The 24,041-nt window shown below is 51.3% G+C and overlaps 7 protein-coding genes across 7 annotated transcripts; 2 read left to right on the top strand and 5 right to left on the bottom strand.

Moving 5' to 3' along the window:
* Window positions 1-5,237: 5,237 nt before the first annotated feature.
* On the top strand, window positions 5,238-7,401 carry VTN00DRAFT_3150 (uncharacterized protein; the record flags this gene model as incomplete). Its single annotated transcript, XM_069429436.1, has 3 exons — window positions 5,238-5,370; window positions 5,455-5,655; window positions 5,714-7,401. The coding sequence occupies 3 exons, from the start codon at window positions 5,238-5,240 to the stop codon at window positions 7,399-7,401; spliced, it is 2,022 nt and encodes a 673-aa protein (XP_069283143.1).
* Window positions 7,402-10,104: 2,703 nt separating this feature from the next.
* VTN00DRAFT_3149 (uncharacterized protein) lies at window positions 10,105-11,051 on the bottom strand (the record flags this gene model as incomplete). Its single annotated transcript, XM_069429434.1, has 2 exons — window positions 10,105-10,799; window positions 11,006-11,051. The coding sequence occupies 2 exons, from the start codon at window positions 11,049-11,051 to the stop codon at window positions 10,105-10,107; spliced, it is 741 nt and encodes a 246-aa protein (XP_069283142.1).
* Window positions 11,052-12,476: 1,425 nt separating this feature from the next.
* Window positions 12,477-14,842, bottom strand: VTN00DRAFT_3148 (uncharacterized protein; the record flags this gene model as incomplete). The annotated part of the gene is made up of 2 exons (XM_069429433.1): window positions 12,477-14,315; window positions 14,375-14,842. The coding sequence occupies 2 exons, from the start codon at window positions 14,840-14,842 to the stop codon at window positions 12,477-12,479; spliced, it is 2,307 nt and encodes a 768-aa protein (XP_069283141.1).
* A 2,616-nt stretch (window positions 14,843-17,458) lies between these two features.
* Window positions 17,459-18,254, bottom strand: VTN00DRAFT_3147 (uncharacterized protein; the record flags this gene model as incomplete). Its single annotated transcript, XM_069429432.1, has 2 exons — window positions 17,459-18,130; window positions 18,252-18,254. 2 exons carry the CDS (start codon window positions 18,252-18,254, stop codon window positions 17,459-17,461), a joined length of 675 nt encoding a protein of 224 aa, XP_069283140.1.
* A 1,495-nt stretch (window positions 18,255-19,749) lies between these two features.
* On the bottom strand, window positions 19,750-20,515 carry VTN00DRAFT_3146 (uncharacterized protein; the record flags this gene model as incomplete). The annotated part of the gene is made up of 2 exons (XM_069429431.1): window positions 19,750-20,324; window positions 20,374-20,515. The coding sequence occupies 2 exons, from the start codon at window positions 20,513-20,515 to the stop codon at window positions 19,750-19,752; spliced, it is 717 nt and encodes a 238-aa protein (XP_069283139.1).
* Window positions 20,516-21,000: 485 nt separating this feature from the next.
* On the top strand, window positions 21,001-22,344 carry VTN00DRAFT_3145 (uncharacterized protein; the record flags this gene model as incomplete). The annotated part of the gene is made up of 3 exons (XM_069429430.1): window positions 21,001-21,029; window positions 21,085-21,186; window positions 21,237-22,344. The coding sequence occupies 3 exons, from the start codon at window positions 21,001-21,003 to the stop codon at window positions 22,342-22,344; spliced, it is 1,239 nt and encodes a 412-aa protein (XP_069283138.1).
* Window positions 22,345-22,611: 267 nt separating this feature from the next.
* On the bottom strand, window positions 22,612-23,094 carry VTN00DRAFT_3144 (uncharacterized protein; the record flags this gene model as incomplete). The annotated part of the gene is made up of 1 exon (XM_069429429.1): window positions 22,612-23,094. The coding sequence occupies one exon, from the start codon at window positions 23,092-23,094 to the stop codon at window positions 22,612-22,614; it is 483 nt and encodes a 160-aa protein (XP_069283137.1).
* Between the last annotated feature and the right edge of the window lie 947 nt (window positions 23,095-24,041).

The following is a 24,041-nucleotide window of genomic DNA, read 5'->3' as shown; positions in this document are numbered from 1 at the left end:
CTTCAGGGCTTAGGGCGGCACGAAGGAAAGAAAAAAGACTCGAGAATAATTGCCACTGGCTGGTACAAGCTGTGACAACCCTAATTCTCAATGCCCCCCTCGGCGGCACGCGTACCGTCGATCTGCAAGTATGCATGACAGAGAGAAACCAAGTTCAGCCGCTAATAGCTAGATCTCTCGAAAATCTTGATAAATATAGCTGTTTCGGGAGCAATTAACCCGCATTTCGCGATTATATGTTGTTAATTGTTCCTGAAATAGCATCTGCTTTTCCAAACTTAACAGCCATTAACTCTTCCCCCCACGTTTCTTACTCCCGCCTCCTGACTCCATGACAGCCGTCCACCAATAATCGCGAAATATAATTACGAATAATTAATCGGTCAAGGTAGGTACGATCCACGAGCCTCAAGGTTCTTTATCGTACCTATTAGCCGCGACAAGTATAGTCCCGTCACATCTAAACGACCAGTATCTGCGAAGTTACATCATTGAGTGGCAAATAGACAAGCGATGAAGAGGAACACATGGCATGCAAAGGCTTGTGAGAAGGAAGCCCTAGCTTCTGCCAATATTTCTTTTTGTCCCTCAGCTTTTCTACCTCCTCCTCATCATCATACTTCTTGGAAGTAACTACCCAAGTAGCGCATTGTAATCAGAAAATGTCAGCTTTCTCAAAATCGCATATGAAGGAGTTCAAGATTCAGAAATTGCCTTGAAAATAGCTATTACCACTGACAATTAATGCCCAATGCTCTTTATTGCCTGTGGCTTACGACGACTCTGCATTGGCTATTAGCGTGGATCTTGGGGATCAATGCAGGTATCCCCGCTCGATCGCTTCGCCGAAGGATCCGAGTCACAGGTTCATTTCATTTCCTCCGTCACAGGAATTTCACCCTTGGTCTGTGATGAGCCCGCGCGGGGTTTGAAACAAACGCCTTCCTCGAGTCATGACCCAGACAGTCACTGGCGATGTTTCGGATCTCGGCATGTATGATCGACCGTCGACATAGCTCTAACTCTGACATCTGCTCCTACTTCGTCTCCTAATACTATAGAGAGGGGCATCTCGCGTTGCGTGAAACTCGACCGTTGTCTATCTGCCCCAATGATGATTCATTCTAGGCGAAACTCAGTAAGAGTATATAAATTCACATAGCAGGTCAAACCATTCATGACCCTCCTCCCTCACTGGTGTATTCTTTTTGCTTCTTGAAATTTGTGTAACGAGTGTAATAATGCCCGCGAATCCCTCATCCCCCGATCTTGACTGGTTTCTCGTTCTATGATACCAGTGGCAGTTAATTAGAAGCTGGCAACACGCGCTTGACTCATCACATGATTCTTCAACGATACTTCAGTCGTCGACTGGGCCTCCTTGTCATTCGAGTCATTTTCCATGTAAAGAGTGCCATAAGCAGCCAATTCCCACTGAAAAAGGCCTGCGCGGTAACTCCGTTCTTCGGCCGTGAATGCCTGCCAGGTCTGCTACGCTTGTATCACAATAGACCGGGATCATTGGTAATGGCAAGGCTCCTGTAATAGTAATATAATCCTACTTCTCCGACAAGAAAGGATAATTGTGGCGGATATGTTATGCTCGAATTATTGCAGGAAGACCTTGTCACGGAACGCACGTACATCTTGTAGATGACTGCACCATTAAACAATTTAAGGAACAAGCCCTCCCCAACAAACATCAAGCACTCTTTTCCTCTACGATAATCTGACCAGAACAAGAATTCCAGGGATCCTGGCAGCCATAAGGAATATGCCACTTCGCGACGGATATCTCTCTTATCCACTTGGCCGACCGGTTGGGCCGCAAATTGGCCTTCAAGCCTGACGTGCCTTATGATATGCTGCCATTGGACATGGTTACGTCACCCATAAAAAATTATCGATAACAACGATAACAAGAATGCCATTTACCTAGGTACTCTAGGTACTAGGAGGCATGTATTGCACCGGTCCCGCCATTTCAGTGCCAATGCTACATCAGTACCTACCTGTTGCACACCGCAATAATGGACCCCGGTGTCTTTCCGCAGAACCTTGTGCAATTTTTTTTCCCGGCGTAATATAAAATTCGATGCAACCTTCCCGCGGGCGGGGACTTCTGACCCCACTCTAACTCCTTGCCAAATCCCACGAGAGATGTTGAGAGCAGTGGGACAGCACATGATCAAAACGATGTGCGAGCCCCTCTGCACTTTATGCGGTCCCATCTCATGTCGTCGTATCTCGGGGAAAAGCGAAATAGATGAAACAGTTTCGATCGGCTGATCTTCAGTTTTAGTGGGTTTGTGCTTTAGCTTATTTTGGCGGGCACGGGAAGCTTCGTGAGAGTTCAAGTTTTTACCCACCTAGGGATGACAAATACTGGGAGAACATGGACCGGGATTTCCGTTCGTTTTCACTCAAGATCTCTAATACTTTGTGAAGATAAATAAGGTACGGGGTTATAAAGCCCTCGCACTGACTGTGACGCGAGAAACTTCATTAAATTGGCCCTTGATAAGGATCTTGATCACCCCCCACCTCTCCTACGGGCGTTCGGGGAAAACAGGCCCCGAATGCCCCGACCCCACGGATATTCTGTACGGAGTACTCCGTACTCAGAAAACGGAATATGGTGATTATACGCTGGTCTGTGCACATTGCACAACGGGAGACACAAAAGCACTATCACAAGAGGCTAAAGTTCGGCCCTTCTCTAGCACCTACCTACCTGGGTAGGTAGGCAGCCCTGTTTACAATAGCCCCTGAGTTCAGCTTTAATTAAATTTGTCTCATTCTCAATAACGATAGCGCAGAGAAATTGCAGCAGATGAGAAGAGGATAAGATGAAAAGTGCATGGCTGGAGGACCCTCTCCTCGATCGATCGACCGGAGTCAATCGGGGTAGGCCAGGTGCTCACTGTACATACCTAATCGAGAAGTCTCCATACATCTTACTAAGCACTTTCCTTGCTGTGGCCGGAAACTCCACATCAAGGTAATTAACAGGCATTCTGTGAAGGAAGCAGCTGTACAGAGTACTGAGATAATAATAGCCCAACATGGAAAATTTAGGTACATCCATGTACATGGGACATAATTAACAGCAATCCATTTGAAAACGCAGCCAATGAAGAGAGACCTATCAGTTTTCTGAGATGCAACTAGCTGAAAATTGTCTAGATCCAGAAACCGTGGGACACATGGACAATGACGTTTATTGCCTATCAGTGGTGGTGGAATACCAATGCAGCGATATGTCATTCAAGGGAAAACAGGGTCCTAACCAGGGTCTTCTACAGATGGAGATCCCCATACTACCGCTCTGACCATGCGGATGGCAGATCCAACAGGGAACTTCAGGGATGGTGTTAACTCAGCATAAGGCCGCTGTAACCGACAGAGGGCTGAAAAAGTTGCTAATTATTTCTATTTCCTTAGCAGACAGGTAGTCAGGGCTAATTTTGTCCATGGTGAGGGAGTTATTATTAGCAAAAAGCACCCAATGCAGCATAAATTAGTCGGCGTTAACCTGCATCTGCCCGACTCCCAACGAAAACAGGGAATTAGCCAACATTATGAAAGGCGGTTAATTGTTGCTAATTAAGGGACGCTGCTAAGGGGGCGCCATCGCAGCTCCATCTTATCACGTCCGAGCGTCTCGCTTCCGCTTCCCCTCCCCCGCCGCCTTGCACGGGCCGTGATCCGTCCGGCGGATCCACCGCTGCACAATTGGCTACGGCTTTTCCGCGCTGCATGACATGGGCCGGGAGCGCGGACCATTGATACTCCTAGTGCGAACTCGACGATCGAATGGGCCTGCGAGGATTGAAGCTTGACATGCATCTGACCTCGCCCGACGGCTACACGGCCGATTTTCCTCTCTTCTCATTGTCCACATCTTGGCCAATTTCCGTTTTCCGTGCCCATCAGAGATTACGATTGGCCGATCTGCTATCGAAACTGATTCGTTGACAAAGCTTTTTCCTGGCACTCATCGGTCAGAGATGATCATCATCCAGTCCGGGAAAGATCTATCTCTGCTTTTTGCGGGTAAATGGATTCCTATCTTAGTTTCCCCTCCAAAAGGCGATAGTCACTCATGACCAATCTATTGCCCACCCGGACGTGTCGCTAAGCAGTAGTTGTGGCTACAATTTGTCAAGCTCCCAGCACAGAAGATGAGAGACCGTTGGTGCCTGGCTGCCCGTGTCAGTCTGTATCAGGAACTGTTCTCGTCAGGTCTCTCTCTATGGGATTGCTGTACACCCCGGATTAGGGCTATGTCTGCAGGGGCCAACTTCCCCCAAAGACCGGGGTCCTGTCATGCATTTCGAAATGAACACAGGGCGGAGCCAATCCATGTCCATGAGATACCGGATATGGCAACCTGAACGTGATGCGCGTGATGTGGGTGGGACGGTAGGTCGATGCAAACACAGCTAAAAGTAGCTAACAATTAGCGGTCTTTTAGGATTCTCGCCCGTCTGGCAGGGATCGTTCTAGGCTTCGGCCTATCAGACAGGGGGATTCCTTAGCCGCACGAGATCAAGAGGCCATACAGGGCTACGTGCGGCAGCGGGTGGCCGGGATGTCGATTTCCTGCAGCCACCCATATCGCGTTCTCCACATCCCTTCCTCTGCATCGTGACGGTGTCCCTCGCTAGCCTAGGGCCCCTGCTAGGTTCGGAGCGCGATCTAACGCCGGCATATGCAGCCTGCATAGTACTTGAGCTTCTCCCAAATTTAGGCTGCACTTCCCTGGCGATGAACACCTGGCTAGATCGTGCCGTCGACTGTCATTCGCTCTTCCACCTCCTTTCCGTGCCTCTTGGCCAGGGCACACCCAATCGCGTCGCCCCCACCTGGACTTCGCATATTCTCCCGGCCTCCACTGTTCTGTCACCTTCGTCAAAAAATAGCAACATGCGATCATCGCAAGGAAGCCTTAAAGTCTTCATGTCCAAGATGTCACTATGGGAGAAGTACTCCAAATCATTCGAACATCGTTTCCCAGTCACTCCCTCCTCCCTCCTTTCCTGTCTCTAGATAGACAGCAAACGCTGCCGGTCCAGCTTTGCAATCTCAGTTCCCTGTATTACAAAAGCAGTTGAGCTTGCGACAGTGTGTTGTCGTCTGTCTTGTCGATACCTCGCAGTCCGTGTCCGTGTTTCCATCGACTGGTCCTCCTGGAACCCCATTGTCTCCTGCACGTTTGATAGAAGACAATCAGAATGCCAACCAAGAAGAAACCTGTCTCTACACACTCGAAGAAGGCGGCTGAGTCCGCAAAGCCCACCACCGCTGTGGCTGCGCCTACAGAGTCCTCAGAGAAATCCACGAAGTCGCATAAGAGATCGCGTTCAGGTGAGTATTCTTGCGTTTTCGAACCATTTCTCTCGTTGCGCACTATCTGAATATGCTATGGATTACATAAACTAATGCTAGTAGGCTGTTATACATGCCGCCTACGAAGAAAGAAGTGCGACGAGGGTCAACCAATCTGCAGAGCATGCAGCAACCTCTGCGTCAAATGCGATTATAAAAGACCATTGTGGTGGAGCAATTCAGAACAAAGAAGAATCCAGAAGGAAAGGGTGAAAAACAAGATTAAACAGACAAAACTAAACGAAAAGCGCGCTTCACAACCTGGTATGAACATTGCCCCTTTCACCTTCCATCCTCTGTTCTAATATCGCATGTGCACCAGGTGCTACTCGCGCCGTCTCAATGGGCTCCCCATTTTCTGGGGACTATGACTTTAATCGCCCTCTATATCCCGAGCCTTATGATCATTTTTCGTCTCATCTTCCAACCCCAGTTTTCGGACAGACCACTTTTAATCAGCTCGCTCCATATGAAGTCGACATCAAAACTGAACGGCAGACATTCATCAACGATATCCCTATGCGCCATGATTCTTCCAACTCAACCTTCACCACCTTCGCCCCACCGCATCTACACACCGCTCTCCCCACGTTTCCCACGAATGACTTGTTCAACGAAGAATATTTGGACCAACCTCCTCCATATACTGGAATGAACGATGCTCTGTTTGAGAATGGCAGCAGTTACTCTTATTCATCCCTGCAGTCAACCATTCCCGTCGATGATCGGGACCTGCCCCTCCTGAATCACTTCATCGATAATGTCCTTCGCCTGATATACCCTATACTTGAAGTGCACCAACGGGGTCATGCGCGCACGCAAGCAATACTGCAGTCTTTGGAGTCAAACAAATCTTACCTGCACTGCTGTCTTAGTGTTTCTGCAATTCATCTGAAGACGACTACAAGTCTAGGTAGCGAAGAGATCGATCACGATATCGTGCGACATCGCTATGAGGCAGTGTCTCAGCTGTGCCAGGCGTTGAACCGGGATACGGATCACGACCAGATACTCGAAGCCGCGCTTGCCATGATCTTCTTCCATTGTTCCGTTGGTCCTCCAGACGACTACCTACCAGACATTCCCTGGTACGATCACTTCCAGGCCGTAACGAACCTTGTCAACAAGCTTGATCTTCCAACAATAATGGAATCCAGCAATCTCTATACGCCACCGCCCTTCAACATGGCTTTAACATCGTGGATCGACATCCTGGGCTCCACGATGCTGGGGAAGACACCTCAGTTTGCCCACACATATCGCAATATGCATTTGAGCGGCGCGTCTTCTGGTCTACGTGAGCTGATGGGATGTGAGGACCGCGTCATGTACCTTATCTCTGAAATCGCCTGCCTGGATGCACTCAAGGCCGAAGGTCGTATGGACGATATGACTGTCTGTTCCCATGTTTCCGCATTGGGAAGGCAGCTCGAATACACCGAGCCTGCCGACCAAACTCTTGAGGACCCCTACTCGATCGACGGCGCAGCAATCCGGCCAGAGCAGTTGACAAAAAGCATGACTGCAGTCTTCCGCATCGCTGCGCGGATATATCTGTGCAGTCTTGTGCCAGGGTTCGACCGGAACCAACAGAGCAACATCAACCTCGTTGCAGCTGTCGCCGAAACCCTCCAATATATCCCCGCTGGTCCGGAGGGCTTTGACCGCTCGCTCGTCTGGCCATTGCTTATCACCGGAGCATTTTCTGTTCCCTCGAGTCCTTTTCGCAGTATCTTGCACGAACGTGTTGCCTTACTTGGCGACAATGCTGACTTTGGAAGCTTTGGTCGCATGTATCGCCTGTTGCAGGAGGTCTGGCGGCTTACGGACGATCCTATCATGCCCGAAGCAGAGGATACCATATCCCTATTTACCGATCCAGCTCTAAAAAAGGAAAAGTCGCCCTCGCCTTCCATTGGCACACCACCTGGAATGAGGGAGATTAAGAAGCAGCCAGTTCACTGGCGCGATGTGATGAATCGGAATGGATGGCGTTATCTTCTCATATAAATATTTTCACCGCTGGATTCGGAAATCATCGGCATAACCTGCGGAGCAGGACCGACTTCAAGGAATTTCCATCAAGGGCTTGGGAGTGTGTCGCAACAATCAGAATAAGAACAGCGTCGCCTATATTTGAGTAGCGGTCATAACCACCGCATATTTTCTCCGTTGCCACTTCTGGAGCCGCCAATGATGTTATGTTTTGTATATATACTCATGGGATCTTTTCATGGCCTTATGATGCGACAGCAACATGAGAAAGGATCAGTTCTGGCGAAATACGAGGGGACTTTTGGGTACTGTCTCAATGATACCAATGCCTATGGAACATGTCTCGCGGAGTTCGGAGGAAGCAACTTAAAACTCATGGTCCATGAAACGGAGCTAGGGTGCAACAAAGAAGTTCATGTTTTATATCTATACCACCTTTGTTGTTCAGTAGGAGCCCCTTCCCTTTTATACTTCTTTTGGTTTCTTCAATGGCATCGGGCTCATATACATACATTTCATATCAGTTTCTCTCTCTCCGCCTTAGATCTTCTTTCTCTACGCCGTCTACCCAAGCGAAAATCCCAAGTCACTGGCGTTGGCCGCATAGAAGGATAGCAGAGTTCTCGCAGTATTCTTTGTTTCTTCTCGCTGCCCTGCTTCCATCAACTGCGACTTTCTTCTATGCATGCATTATAGGCGTTTCTATCTTCGAATTCTGGGCGTTCGAACCATTGAATTTTTAGAGGCTGGGACACGGATACGGAGCGACAAAGGCCAACTGCATTTGAATTTCTTCGCTCCTTTTGTTCTTATTAATTATTTCGTTCTTTTTTTGTCACTACGTCCACTGTCTGTCTCTGGTTCTCCCCAAACTCTCCTTGTTATCCATCCTGATGGCATCTCTTTTGCCGGTCAAAGAGAAACCTACAAAATTGGGAGGGGATGCGCCTCCAGGCTGGGCCGCAGTCAAGACAGATGCGTCACAAAATAAAGCATGAAGGATGATGGTGATGATGGATGCGGGTCATTTTCATCACTTCCGTTTTAATCCAAGGTCTCGAGAATAAGGGGTGCAAAAGACCTCTATTTGATTGATTTTGTCAATCTCAAACTGCGAAAAACATGTACGACGACTTTTGGAATCCAGACGATCGATTTCCTACTGGAGACCACGTTTGACCACACAGACGGTATGAAGAGGAGCTGAACCTAGGAGAAAACGGAACTACTGGAACTGGAAAGAGCTTCAGGCGAGCTATTCTAGAAAGTTTCGATCTTGTATTTTAAACAACCTTTAGTAGTGACTGAGCAGGTAAGGCAAGCAAACGATCAATAAAGGGGAGCGAGCGAGCCATACAAATATCTTTCCATCCATCGTTCAGATTCGACACGACAATACGAGGATGGGGATGATGTCAATGGAGTCAGATATCTGCCTCTCTCTATCTCCCCCCCTCTCCGTTTCGACCCTGTCCTAGTTGATTGATTGGTTTAGTAGCATCCAGCTTCTGCGACATGCAGCCTTGAGGTTATAGTTATATAAATATGAAGGGGGGGGAATGTGGCGATCTAGACAACATCTCATCTGAACAAATAACACACATTGAAATATCTCGCAGCTCTTCTTCAAGCCTTTACTGGTGCATTAGGCACCTAGTAAGGTGCCGTTACCTACCTACCTACCTACCTACCTAGGTAGGCTAGGTAGTAGTAGTAGGCAGTGTGTGAAGGTCAGGCACTACATACCTACTAGGTACCTACCTAGCTAGCTCTATACTTAGGTTAGTAATTATTTTGCATTATCATGCCCCATTCCAAGTCGCAGTAACCTTATATGCGTTGATCTGCTCTTCTTGCAGTCTCTCTTTCCCCTCCCTCCCTCCCTCTCTCTCTCTCGCTCTCCCGTCTTCTTTCTCCTTTCATATTTCTCTCCCACTCTCAGTTCCGGATCGATCCCCCATCCCGTCCTCGTTGGTAGGTTGGTAGGGGCCTTGGTGCCTAGGTAGGTAGTTTGTTTCATCTCAGCTCTCTATCCTGCCCTGGACCCGCCCTGCGCCGGTTGACGTAAATGTAAATGCAAATAAACTTGGGCTAGGGACGCTCCTGATTATGATGATGATGATATGTTTATGTCTAATATCCCATTAAACCTGAAATTAAAATAGGTAATAGACACATTGGTTAAGAAATGTAGAAAATGTACGTATAATAGGCACTTAGGTATTGTACCTACCTACTTTAGGTGCTTAGATAGATAAATGGACAAACAGATAGGTGGGATAGATAGGTACAATAGGTTGTGGGACAGACATGCTTAGCATGCCAGCCAGCTCGGCCATTCGACAATGAACGAAACCGTTCCAAGTACTAATTTATTTTTTTATATTTTTGCTTTCAATTTTGATTAGAGACATAAAAGACTTCGTACAAGATGCCCCTTCCCTTCTCTTCTCTCTGTGCTTTTCTTTCTTATCATCCAAGTTTGAGATCCATCTCATCTCATCAATCAATGCCAATAAATACGTTATCTAATATAAATATAAGATATTCAGCAAATCAAAGGAAGGTAAGGTAGTAAACCAACCAAGCAACCCATCCATCCATCCCATCCACATTTTTTTTTACACGACCAAGCCACCCCTTACCATCGTTAAATTTTTCTCTTCCATTTCACTCAAATCCCCTTCACACACAGCCCAGACCCTACCGGGTTCTTATCTACTGCTTCTTCTTCGACCCACTCGACTGCCTCGTGATCCGTCCGGGAGCAGCGGCCGTCGCGCCCGTCCCCGCACCAGCCTCCCTATCCCTCTCCTTCGGATCCTTCTCCGCGGCATTCTTCCGCTGCTGCAGCAGGCTCTCATACTCCTGCGCGTCCTTGCGCTCCGCGTACCACTGGCCCGCCTGCAGCACCAGCACACCGACCAGCACGAGCGCCAGGATCGTGTTGCTGGCGGCGAGCACCTTCAGACTGTCCTCGCGGCCGAGGATCTGCTCGCCCTCCGGGCCCTCGACGGTCTGCTGGTTGAGATGGGCGGCGGCGCCGTGCACCGCGGCGGAGGCTGCGGGTCCCGGGGCGAGTTCGGCGCCGTATTTCCCTCCCGAGACGAGGCGCAGGCCCTTGACGATGTTGGCGATGTACACGGTGACACCACACATGTACAGGACGAGGGAGGCGCCGTCGAAGAGCATGTTCGCTTCAGAGGGACGATAGAGCTTCGCGACGAGACCGGCCAGACCGAGGAAGATGACGATGTGCAGGATCCGCGGGATCAGAGGCGGGGAGGCGTGGAGGAAGCGCAGGTGGGATTCGAGGTGGTCGTAGTGGCTGGGGGGTGTCGGGGCCGTGGACCAGAGGAGGGGGTAGTCGTAGGGGAAGAGGGAGAAGATGATGCCGAGGAAGAAGCATGTTGCTGTTTATTCGTCTCTTCGTGTTAGCTTTCCCGTATTCGTGGTTTATGTGTATCAGGATAGAGTAGACGTGTGTATGTGTCCGCAGTCGCATGGTTCAATCGAGTCAAACCAAGTCGTCCTCACGCAGTTGACTGCCTCAATCCGACTCTGCTCTCCTCCGCAAGAAACAAAATAAAACGGACAGATGAAGAAAGCGGTCACGTACGACAAACAATCAGAAAGGTCGCGAACGACCCGCTCCGGAGCGCCATTTTGAACCAACAGTCGTATATATGTATCGCTTGCCCTCACACCAAAAGAAACCCAGCAGCTCAATTATCCGGATAGATACCAAATTCCAGGTCTGATCTTCAGGTCGCGCGATCACGGTCGGTGCGGTTAATTCCGTCGGGGCACCAGTCAAAGGACAGACAGCAAGCAAGCAAGCAGGCTGGCTGGTCCTGTCAGCCTGTCAGGTATGTAGGTCGTAGGCCAGTCGAGGCTAGCTGGCTGGCTGGCTGGCTGGCTGGCTGTGAGATCGAGGGACCGCGCAACAGATGCGCGATTGTTCAGCGCGAGGGACTGTTTCTGAGCTGTATGTTGGCCGACGAGGTTGCGGCGGCTGCAGCGGCGGAGGCGGCGTTGGCGGCCCGTGATCCGTCTGGGTCGGAGAGGAAGGGAAGGAAAGTTGTCCGCTGGACAAGTTCAGCTGTCAGCCAGTGTGGCGGAGATCAAGGGGGAAAAAGAAAAAGAGAAAAAGAGGAGAGCACGAGACAAAAAAACGAAAACGAAAAGTAGTCGTCTGCACAGCGCAGCTAGCTACTAACGTACAGAGGAACTAAATTTTGGGTACCTTAAGAGGATCTTGGCGGCTGCCATGTTCACATGTGCTGCACGGATGACCGTGGTGAAAACAATGACAGTGGCATTATGTATGCGTATTAACAATTACATTGTGCTATCCCCATTAACTAATTAATGTAATGGTCCATCCCCGCGAGGTCAACGAGGAGACCGGACGGGATAGATCCGCCAGCTGGCTTGTTCGATAAGAACGCCTTGGCCGCGTTCTGCGTCCCGGCCGCACCCCGTCTGAGCACGCGGGTCGCCGTGACGCTCCCCTACACAGTATACTGTAGGATGTGCATAAGACAAAAGGCAGCCCTGCCTATCCGCTCGCATTTAGAAGACACCTTGATGTACAGGACAAGCTGTGTACTGTGTAGGCTGCCAAACACTCACGTATATTGGCCCAAGCAGGTATATAACACAAGATCTCTCCAATCCTACTAGATGGAAGAATCTCTCTAGGGACGATGGGTGAGATGAAAACAAATCAACTAATAATGTCATGACGATGATGATGAACCATGCAAATCGTGCATCAGCCCGGCCCTTTGCACCGCTGGCATGCTAGCGAAACAAAAACAAATACAGTCGAACACACAAATCCCACATGGAAAACTCAGATACAACGCCGAAAAAATAAAGGCATCTCGCCTGTTTTCTGTTTTGAACGCCTGCTGTCCAGCCAACCCGCATGTAATGATGATCCCGACAAGTGGATAAGATGTGGTATCTCCAAATACACAGAACAATCCAGCCGCAAATGCAGTAGTATAGTAGTGATGACGATAATTATGGTATGAAACGCCTCAAGAAACTCGTCACAGATGCACACATGTCTCCCCCGTTTATCACCGCTGGTATCGTGGTAGCGACTCCCCCGGAGCCGGGCTCGCGCTCATGATCTCATCCTCCTCGTCCAGGACCGGCGCACTTGGAGCTGCGTCCGCCGTGCTGCCTGGCTCGCCCTCAGCATGCTCAGCTTCCGGCGCGCTCGCCTCCATCATCAGCCGCCGCCGTTCCAGTTCCTGTTTGTCGTCCCCAGGTGCATGCATCTCATTCGGCGCGGGAGGAGGCTCGCTCGGCCCCGCGGAGCTCGGTCCAGGGACAATCGTGTCAACAGACAGAGCGGACGACAGCGGTTCCGGCGCGGGCCCAGCCAAGGAAGCGTGATAATCGTACAGCTGGTCTTCGTCCGGCAGCTGCGGAGCGGTGGGCGTCGTGTCCGTCGTCGTCGACGGACCGGCCTCATCCTCAGGCGGCCGGCTCGGCAGGAGCATTTCTTCGGCCCGCCGCAGCCTGGCCTTTTCGTCAACGGGTTCCTCTGGCTGCGGTGGTTGTACCATTTCACCGAGAGACTGGAAATGGGGCTCCCTTCCCTCGTGATACTCGGGCCAGTAGTCATTTTCGTGTGTTGGATATTCAGCGTGTGGATAGTCACCTGCGTAGTATTCTTGGTCCATGTATTGCCCCTGGGACGGATCGACATGCTGTTCTCCCTGCCAATTCTCACCATCGGCCTGCACTGACTGAGAGGCCGTTGGATACCTTGTCGCGGGCGCCATCCCATCCGTTGCCTGGTGCTGACCTCTGCCGGAGTCCTGCGTCCCCACGACGACCTCAAACACAACGGCGATGACCCCCTTCTCGCGCCGGATCTGGTCAGTATCTAGGATGTTGCCAGCCCAATTCGCAGTGATGGGATTCCCGCTCTTGTCGGGCAGGTTGAGCACCTGGCCGCTGGGAGAAAAGTTGCTACCCCCGGTGACCATATTTAGACGCGGTAGGAAACGATCCGACGCAGCCAACTTCCCGCGCAGGTCGACAACGACCTCGACGTAGTACCGGAAACTAATCATCGCACCAGGCACTCGGGCGATCGTGGGGAATGAATCCTCCGGGATCCGAATCGAGGTCTTGACCACCGCGCTCATGGTCGTGGGGTCAATTATCAACGGGGCAAACGTCTGGGAGAGATCCTTGCGGAACACGCTGCTGGTCCGTATCGTGCCAATGGACAGGCCGCCCAGCCCCGTCCGAGACTTGGGATAGCAGTCCTCGTAGACTGGTTTCTTTCCTTTCTCGGGAGGGCCGATCGGGATGGCGGGATGCATGTCGATCCGTCCTTGCCGGTACAGAGTGACGATGATCCCGTGTGGACTCCGCACCTGCTTGCTATGATTAATGGTAATCTTGATTGGCAATGTGTCGCCTGGGAGCCCTCCAGCCCGTAGAAGCTCTGTTGTAGCGGTGATGGTCCTGGTCTCTGATGAGGAAGTAATGCTACTGCGCGCCTCACTGTTTCTCAGACTGGCCGCATTCGTTGAACTCGGGTCGCTCACGATTTGGAAACTCTGGCTGCTGTTGCTGAGGCGGCTCGAAGAACTGACGTCGCTGGGCGCAGGACTCAACGGAGGTCTATGGTCACTTGCTACCGTCCCATTCGAGGACTGATCTTGAGACGAGTTGTCTTGAACCTGGTCTCCGGACTGGTTTTTGGACTTCGACCGAGCTTTCGATCGTTTCGAGACGGGTTCCAGGGTGACCACGCGGGGCTTCGGCGCAGGAAATGGAGCAATATCGATATTTTCGAGGACGGATATTCGTTTATGGCAGGACATAGTTGGAGAGATAGTAGTGGGCCTGGTCAAGGTGGCCGTGAGCATATAGGAGATGGTCCCGCGTTCGAACTGTTCCCATTAGCAATCCAGCTTGACCAGCGAAGAAACACAGACAGGAGCAGACGTACACTGATGCTGCTCGGAAGGCCGTAGGGCGGAAACTCCATCTCAAACTGGAACTTGTATATACCCTCCTTGAGACGGCCGTCTCCGCAGAGAACCAACTCGTCCTCAAACAGCGTCGCAAACCCATTTCCCAGGTATTCTCCGCCTCTTCGCCCCCTCCCGGTACCAAGGAACCCCAGATCCTGCGGCGTTTCACCCGGAGCAACAGCATTCTTGAAGACCTTCACGAAACCATGCAGACAGATAACCAGGTGCGTGATCCGGACGGGCTTGACGACCGTCAGGACCACGGTTCCCTTGATCGTGTCGCCGGGGAAATATTTCTTCCACGGATCATCCGGCTGGATGTAGAAGTCAGAGATGTTGCGGTTCCTGTTGCTGAAGTGTGTCGTGAACTTGGAGAGTATCGAGCGGTTCCTTGATAGCGGCGAGGCTGAGGGAGTCTGAACGGAGAGCGGATCGACAGACATGACAAGCTAGCTAGCTATGTGACCTCCGGATCCATACAAGACGATTCGAATGGCGCGTCGAAAGGGTCTTGAGAAGTAAGGAGGGAGAGGGGATATGGGGAGAGAGGAGGACGGCGTGTATAGGTGATGCGACCAGCGCGTTCTCTCAAGAGGCCTTGAGGGCGTCGACGCGACGGCGGAGAGCCGCGGTGACGAAGGTGGTCGACGATCCGCGTGATGAGTTGTACGATAGAGGGAAGGCAGCGGTCGCTCTGGATCGAGCGCTTGAGGCTCTGCGGACCGCTGGGGAGAGTCGAGACGTGAACGGAACGGTCAGGTGCGGGAAGGGGTTATGGGCCGGAGACAGCGGGACCGCATCGTTTCGAGGCCGTAACGCAGGGAGGATGGAGTAACGGGCGGACAGCACCCAACACGACCCGTGGCCGGTACTTTCGATGGTCGATCGAAGCCTTGCCGTCGGAGGATAGGCACGAGGACGATCGGATGGTCTTGAACAATCGAGGTCCGCGTCGAGGGTCCGGGCGGATGACAGGGGTCAGACGGCGTAGGTGGGACCAGCGAAGACCACGGAGGCGGTGTTAGCGCAGGGGGCGCGACGTTCTGCGCGGGCAATGCTCGAGAAGATGTGCAGGATAAGAGCAGAGATAGAGAGGAAGATGGGACAGCAGAGAGAAGACTCAGAAGACAAAGCCTCGCAGGACGGCCGGAGGCAGGGGACGAAGGGACGGGGAGCGGGTGGTGACAAGACGGCGCCGGGGGATGCGCCTCCCGTTCGCCAGGGCTCGAGTCAAGCTTCTGCCAGCGCTGGTCTAGGAAGTCTTGGTGTGGTTATCTGTGTCCATCTGGCAGTCTGATCCACCGTCGGCGCTTTTCGGGGAGTCTGTCTGCTTTTGTGCTGTCGACTGAGCGTCTTCATCACCCATGAAAACTCGTTCCCCACCACGCACGGAGCCTGGTCGTTGTTGGATCGTGGACACGAGTATATACGGCTTATGCGCACACAAAGGACGGTTCCTGTGGACGGTCTATATCTGGAACCAAAGGTATACTGTTTCTGCATGCTAGAACACGAGGGATCGACGGACAGGCAGATATCACACTTGAATAGTTATCCAAGCTACTCTATTCATTAATATGAATATTAATTTACCGTCTGGAATCAACCCCGGACCCAGACGCGCGTTCGAACCCAGCGAGGCCCAGCAGCCTCAGTCAGTCCACTCTCATCGTCACCGGCAAAAGGCTTAACTCGACTCTCCTGAGTCCTACGGCACGCGACGGAGACTCGTCTCATCCCATACCGTACCCCTGGGAAGGGGATAACACGTTGGTTGGAATGCCGATAGCTGATGCCAAGTTGGCCAATAATTCCAGGCGCAGAGTCCAGAATCCAGACAGGATGCCCTGACTAGACTATCGAAGCTTACACCCTAGAACTATTCTTATACGCGTGTGAAGTACATGACTACTCAGATCTATATCCATCTTATAAGTCGTCACAGCCGTAGAGCGGCGAGAAAGCGTGCTCGTAGCTCTCTCGAAGACTCTTGACGCCACAGCCTCACACGAGACCACTGGCATCGCTGCAGTGGGTGCCGTCTGGCTGCAGTCATGCCCCAGCAAGTGATCTCTCTTTCACCTAGCCTTTCTTACCGGTCGTCAGGATTCAGGTCTAACCGCTTCTAGTCCTCGCAAGCGGGCGGCTGGCTGTCTCTGGTCTTTGTCAGGACGTGGCGGGCCGGTCAACCGTCGTCCACGGTCCCTCCAGCAGACCCCGCGCTCTCTCGTTCGCTTCCAGAAAAGCAGAGCCCAGGATCCGTCGTCCTGTCATCCTGTGTTTGGTAGAAATCCGGGCCTCTAGCTGGTCCGGGTGGAAACGTGGCCAGGGTCAGGGCCAGCCTCACGGTTGTCGTAGCTCGTCATGGTCGTGGATCATGGATCATGGATGGAGGACGCACCCGGGAAGAAGCTTCCCAAGCTTTTCTGCCAAGTGGGGAAGGGATCTCGATAGTCTTGGACAGGCGCGCCTAGCTGTTACGTATGCGGTAGTTCTAGCGGTGCTTGCGCGTTTCAAACGAGTCAACAGTCGACTGGGCACGAAGTCGTGGCAGATGCCGCAGCGGCTGGCAGAATGCGAAGCTTGTCTCCTGCTCATACATTTGTAACCTGTCAGCCTGAGGTGTATTAATAGAATATCACGCTACTGTATGATCGTAGTCTTGTAGCACGTTATCGGGTCTGACCCCAGGATCTGCAGAAGCGACCAGGACGACTTGGACCGGGCTCGCGTGAGATGAAGAAGCGAGCCCCGATTTCATCCTGGATTCCTTGCAGGCTTCCGACACGCTAGTCCAGGTCCATTCTCACCATTAGCGGTATTATTATTTCCTGAAACTTCAGGAGCAGGTCCCGATCAACGGGTCCAGGCTGACGGTGCGTGGGGGTTTCCCCGGTGCGACTCCGATTGACCGTTTATGACGAGTCAAGGGCCATGACATGCGCAGACATGTCCCGTCAGTGACACCAACAATAACCACTCAACTCCGTACCACAGAACACAAGCAACAATAACACAACAACATCTATCCCCTGCAGAACAAAAGAAGCACTGCAGAACTAGAACTCCAACTCCCGCAACCCCTCCCCCTCCAGATACTCATCCCCATAACACTCCCTCCGCACCGCATCAACAAGCTCCCTATCCCCGCCCGCCAGCTTCCCCAGATACTCCTCGAGGATGTAGATATTATCCGTCCAGAGACTCGCATCCTGCTTGCAGTTAGATATCTCCTCCATCTTCCTCTTTAACCCTCCAGCTCCATCAGCATCCCTCAGGGCATCCTCGTCCGCTCTTAACTTCCTAACTTCCGCGCCAAACTCAGCCTTCCTCCTAAGCAGCTCCTCCCTTTCGGCCTCATCATCCCCCTCCTCTCCTGCCTTAGCAGCTTCGTTGCGGGCCTTCTCAAGCGCATCCTCCACCTCCTTATACGCCTTCGCAGCCCTCGCCACCTCCCTCTCCAAACCAGCCCGAACCTTCTCCTTCTCCCGCTTCTCCTCACTCCCAAAGCACCAGTACCAGTTGCCACTACCGATCTTCTCGACGCGCAGCTGTCCTTCGTCCGTCAGGGCTTGGATGTACTCCTTGACTTGCATCCCATTGACGGAGGCGACGGCGGAGGGGAGGGTCTTCTCGAGGTCCTTGAGAGTGTGACAGGTGCGGGTGGAGCGGATGTAGGCGAGGATTAGGGCTTGTTTGGCGGTCGGGGAGAGGTGGTTGGATTTGGGTGGCTGTGTTGAAGTCAGACTTTGCGTTGGAGCTGGGGGTTTTTCTTAAGAGGGGATAATGGGTCCGTGGATGGATAGAGATGGGACTGTTTCTATGTTGGTAGGTGTAAGTGGACAGGCTTACCATGATGATAGATCCGATGAGACGAGATGAGAAACGATGAAGAATTGAAGATGCCCGCTAAGAGGATTCGGATCTCGGTGCGATGTAAAGTCGTGCGGGATGGCTTCGATTACCGTAAGATGAGATGGAGACGCCGACGTCGAGACAAGGATGAACTCCCACGGCAGCTTCTGAAAAGAAATTATCAGATCTCCAGCTCAAATGTAGATAGGATGGCCTGTTCGGATGGATACACGCTTGTTAATCTGTCCGTTCAGTGGGGGATGAAGGGAAGTTATACGCTTCGCAGTGGTTTCGAAGGGTTCTGCCTTGTCTTCGTGTTGTCCTGTTCCTTGACCAGAAGGACAATCATCCGGGTCACCATCTACGCCTACGGGTCCGCTATGCAGATAAAGCTGTAATTCATACAGAGGATTTCATTTCCATTCATTTAGATCGACAAGCAGAGACATGCATAGATTGGACATAGATTCGATGCATAGCTCTCCTAAAGCCGTCAACACCCACTTCCCATCCCACATTCATCCATCCCAACATGCTCCAGTCACAGAGATCCACTCGCAGCATTTTAGACTTTTGACTCCGTAATATTCGCTCCATCCTTGCTACTCACTGGAGGCGCATCCTCAGTTTGCAGCGTCGCAGCCCAGACCAGGTGTTATAGAACACGTAGTAGATATAGATCGTGGCAATGACAGCTCTAGTCGCCTCTTAGTTCCCAGCGATGGACCGAGCAGGGTAGATTGTCCAGACGATGAAGGCTGCGAGCATACCGCCGGTGGAGATGAGGAAGAGCTTGCGGTTGTACGGAGCAAATAGCACAACTTGGGTTCAACGGTCCATCCAACATCTGGTGTCAGGATAAACGGACGGACCTCATATTATTGACTGACGGGCAAGCAAAACTCTGCCCCTAAAGATCAGGAAATGGATTCCTTTGAGCCTCAAAGCTATTAGGCTGTTTTGAAAATCGATCCTTAATCTTGGCTGCAGGAGAGCAGAAGACTCCATGTGGATGTAGTAAGACATCCCCGGCCATTTACCTTCTAGAGGTTCAAATTTGGTATGGTGTTGGCTCGTAAATCCTGGGTTACGCTTCGCTGAACCACCACAAAGCAACCCATACGTCGGCAGACTAGTGCTGCAGTAGAAACCAATTTCTAGACTTGGCACCAATACAGATCTCAAGCCGATGAGCTCCCCTTCCCGGGTCTAAGCAGGCGCCATTGGTCCTGCTAAAGGAAGTGTAAGGGCACGCGGTGAGCAAAAGCAGGGGTGAATAGAATCTGATATCACGACCCTGGAAGGGGATAGGGGAACCTCACGGAGGTTAGTCACGCGAGATGCCAACACCATGGAAGGCAGAACCATCGCCGTTGCCATGTTGGGGAAAAGCAATTGCCCAAAAGGTTCAACTTCCGATGAAGAGACTCTCTAGTCTGCAGTAATACGGTGCCTTTCTCCATGGCCAACTGGAAAACCTGGCTCTTCAGATGTCTCAATCTGCTTCAGTATCATTAGCGACAGAGGCCACGCGGGCCATTTTGCGCTTCTTCTTCTTCTTTTTCTTCTGGACCTTCCGCAATTCATCTCCCGAGCTCGCAGGAATGCTACTAGTACCGGTGTTTGTCCTCTTCCGGCGAAACTTCGGCGCGGATGTCACACTGGAGTGGCCATCAGTGTCGGATATCTCCTCACCTTCCACGAGGACCATATCTCCTGTTTTGCCGAGAGACTCCTGAGCCATCTCTTCTAAAAGAATTCCCATTGCAATCAAGGCAGTTTCGTCCATGCTCCGAAAATCATCCTGTCCCCGATCCATCGTCGCATTGTCATAGAAGTCAGAGGAGTAGGAATGGATCGCTTGGAGCATGTCGGAGCTTGGGAGAGGGCAGTGCGGAGGAAGCGATTCGTTGGCAAAGTAGAAGTCGTTCTCTTCATAGCGAATAGGAGCATTCAGGCGACGGAATAGAACCTCTTCTGGACGGACTGCAGCGGCGCTGGAGGAGGTAGTATCTCTGTACCTTGAGGCGTATGGTGCTGTCGCAAGGAACCCATCTGAAGCGACACGGCCTGTGACAGTCAGAGAAGAAAATCCAATTCCGGTAGATCGGATACTAACCAGCGACAGCATCATAGACGGTGGCTAGCCGTCTCTGTCTCCCTAGTGAAGTGTCGTAGTCATCTTCCCTATCTTCCTGGTCTTCCGTGGGAGGCTTGAGGAAACTGTTTTGGCTAAGCGCAAGGGATTTCCCTTGAGACATTATAATGTCCTGTTGCAGCTGCAACTCTCAAATACCTCCAGATTGGGCCGATTATGGCCTATCAAGGCCTTCTTGGTGGGCAGTGGATGTTTTCAATGCTGCTTCTCGGGGTTGAAGTAAACGCGGTGCAAAGTTTATCCCACTCCGATGTTCGCGGCATCCAGACGCGCCGCGCTCTTAATTACTACCTCCATGCTCTTGGTAGTTCTACTGCCGCGGGTTTATTTGCTTTCTGGAATCTATGTCACTGATGAATGAATTCATACCTGTTAAATAGGGCGTTGGGGTCTATAAGCCCCTCAGCCTTTCATGTTGCTCAAACATCCCGGCTGGTTCAGCTCCTTGAACCAGCCCCCGGTATCCGGTTCGCCAGCCGGAAAGGTGCTTCATCAGCCCTGAATCGAACAGAAGATGAAATAATTGAACATGGCCGAGGAGAAGAACCTATGGATGAAATCTTCGCTCATCGAGCTGGTGTAAATGTCATGGCGATTGACCACTACGAGGGTCGCTAGTATGTGCGCCTGTTCACTATTATTCCTTGTATTAATGCTAAGTCTGAACGTAAGTATGGTCTCTGGCGGCGCTGATCCGTCGATTCGTCTTTGGGATCTCGAGACTCGAGGTTCGGAGTTGGATTATCTACATACCCCCGTGGCTTCAGTTGACAAGTCAGTCTCACTCTTATCAAAACCGATGGACGAAGCTCTGACTTTGGTAGATCGTCCCATGAATCGGCACATACCCATGCCATAACTTCAATTTCGATTTATCCCTTTGACCCGACTCCATCTACTATTTTCACTACATCGCATGATAATACACTCAAGCTCTCGACTTTGGAGCCCGCGTCAATAACGCCAGTGCATACATTCAATCTCCATGCAACGCCGTATTCCCATTCATTTTCATCACATCCGTCGTCTACGCTGCTTATTGCTGTAGGTACGTCGGAGAGATCTGTGCGACTTCTAGACCTCCGTTCTGGTCTGTCCACCCATGCGCTTCCGGGACATAGCTCCTCGGTCCTGTCAGTCTCCTGGGCCCCTCACAATCCTCACATTCTAGCCTCAGCCTCTACCGATAATCGGGTGATCCTCTTCGATGTCCGACGTGCCGGGCATAATTCAGCAATATCTACCCTTGACATGAATGATGCCGTTGGCGTGGTCGCTCCCAGTTCAGCGCCAGCATCCCATCAGAGTCGACAACCATTCTCTCGTCATGCTCGTGCCCACAACGGCGCTGTGACTGGCGTCCGATGGACGTCAAATGGCGATTATCTTGTGACGACTGGCCAAGACGCACGAATACGCGTCTGGGATGCATCAACCGGCGCGAACACGCTTGCCCATTTTGGTCCTCGAGTCCGCAACAGCGTGTCTTCGCATCTGGCGGAAAGGGTGCCATTAATCCTGCCTACTGGTGTCGTCTCTGCTGGCCACGAGACGCTGTTGTGGCCGAACTACAACGACCAGGATGACAGGGGCGAGATCTTCATGTTTGAGCTACGAGAGGGCACTTTCATTAAGCGCCTCAAAGTACCTGGTCTAATTTCTGCATCACGGCAACAGCAACGCGGTCGATCCAGTGCGCTTAGCGCAGCAAGGATAAACGCACTGGCATGGAGAGGGAACGGCGCCTGTGGGGAGGGGCTGGAAATGTTTTCGGCGCACGGAGATGGAACCATCAGAACTTGGGTATCTAGAGTTCCTGAAGGGGAACCAGATGCGGAGGAAGAAGCGGAGCTGGAAGAAAGGAAGCGGAAGAGAGACGTCCTCGACGAGATCTACCAGGGCTTGATGGCACCATCTGTGAGATTCACCTAGACGTGTTAAGGTGATTTGAGGGGTGCGACACGACTTGAGTATGTCACCTCTTTTCCCATGGATATGAGGCTTGATTCTAGCACCAGGAACTGTCGACACGAACGTGTGAACAGCATTTTATATGCAAATCATATACATTCTCAACACTCATCAGGAAAATATCATGCACATGAGATTTTTCATATCCAAAGCAGAACTGATAGTATAAATATAATACACAGCGCACCTGCGTGCTACTGTATCCACTCATATTCTTCCACCTTGACATCAGACATTATCATTCCTCCACACATGCTCCCCAATCTTCTCCGTCGCATCATGATCCTCGCCTGCGAACTTATCGAAATAACTCTTCGTCTTAACCGCATGCTTGATATTCCTCGGATCACCCTTCGATCCCGGGTCATGACCTTCGAAATGACATCTCTTGGTCTCGATCTCGGGCGGGAGGACGTCTCCCATACCCGTGATGACCTCGTGCGAGGCGTGCGAGTCGCGCGTGCTTCGGGGCACGTCCTTGGCGTTGTCAGCGGCCATGGCGATGTCGGGCTCCCCGATGCCTTCGTAGTCGAACAGGTGGTGCTCTTCGCGCTGGCCGCGGCGCGCGACGGACGGGATAGTATTCTGCAAGCCGGCATCGTTGGGCATCTGGGTGCCCGTGGGCGCCATGTCTTGGAGTTTGCCGCCGGAGTGAGGGTCGGAGGGGTTGTAGGGGGTGTAAGACGCAGTGTTGTTTAGTGATCTCTCCATCTTATCTTTGTGTTTGAGTTCGTTGGGTTTGGTTAGGTATGTTAGGTAGGTGATAAGATAACAATATAGAACTTAGTAGATCGAGGAGAGAAAGATGATGTGGACAGACTTTTGAGGAGATGGCTCACTCAAAGATTGAATCAAAGGGGGGAGCGTATATATCCTATCTATGTACAACAGACAGTTCAAAGCACCATCATAGAATGATGATGCAGGCGAGGTAAACGATAACAAGATGCGGAGTGGAGTACGAGTCTCCGCGCTGATGTCACTCCTGCCAAGTTTGCCAACAGGGTGTTTTCTGGGGAGGATGATGGGATGATGACATTGAGGCGAAATCCATCCCTCGGGGAACACCATGCTGCTACGATATGCAAACTGAAACAGGAGAAATCTCTTGACAGAAGATGTATAGATAGTAAGAGAACAGACGGTGTTGTCGATCTCTTTTTTTTTCCCTAGATCCTGATTCAAAGTTGAATAAAATTAATTTAAGTATGTACCTATACTTATTCTGTAGAGTACATAGGTACATACATCGTTGGCGGACCCACGCGTCGGTGGATTATATAATCGGGTACCATGCAGACGTAGATACCCCCATCGCTGCCCTGTTTCTGCAAGGAACAGGCCTGTCTATCTGGTAATAGTGCGCCAGTTTGATATGTGGTTATGGAAATGGAATTTTCTACGAAAGATGCGCTCACGTGTCTTGATCTAATTACCCAAGCATAGGGCTACGTAGTACCTGTACATGGAGTGGAAGGACGCCGATTGACTTGTGGAGATGAGGTTGGTGTTTGACTAGGGACTACTAAAATGATTGGGGTCCGCCAGAAATTATTTGAAAGAGAACTTATAAGTACGTTACATCTAAACAGGTTTAAACAGGTTGGTGAAAGGAGCCCGAATAGAAATATATAAAACATATATCTTAGGAAGTTTGC

This window comes from Thermoascus crustaceus (assembly GCF_041956765.1).
Source record: "Thermoascus crustaceus strain CBS 181.67 unplaced genomic scaffold VTN00scaffold_12, whole genome shotgun sequence".
Taxonomy (NCBI): Eukaryota; Fungi; Ascomycota; class Eurotiomycetes; order Eurotiales; family Thermoascaceae; genus Thermoascus; species Thermoascus crustaceus.
This window is presented reverse-complemented; position numbering and strand designations above follow the sequence as displayed.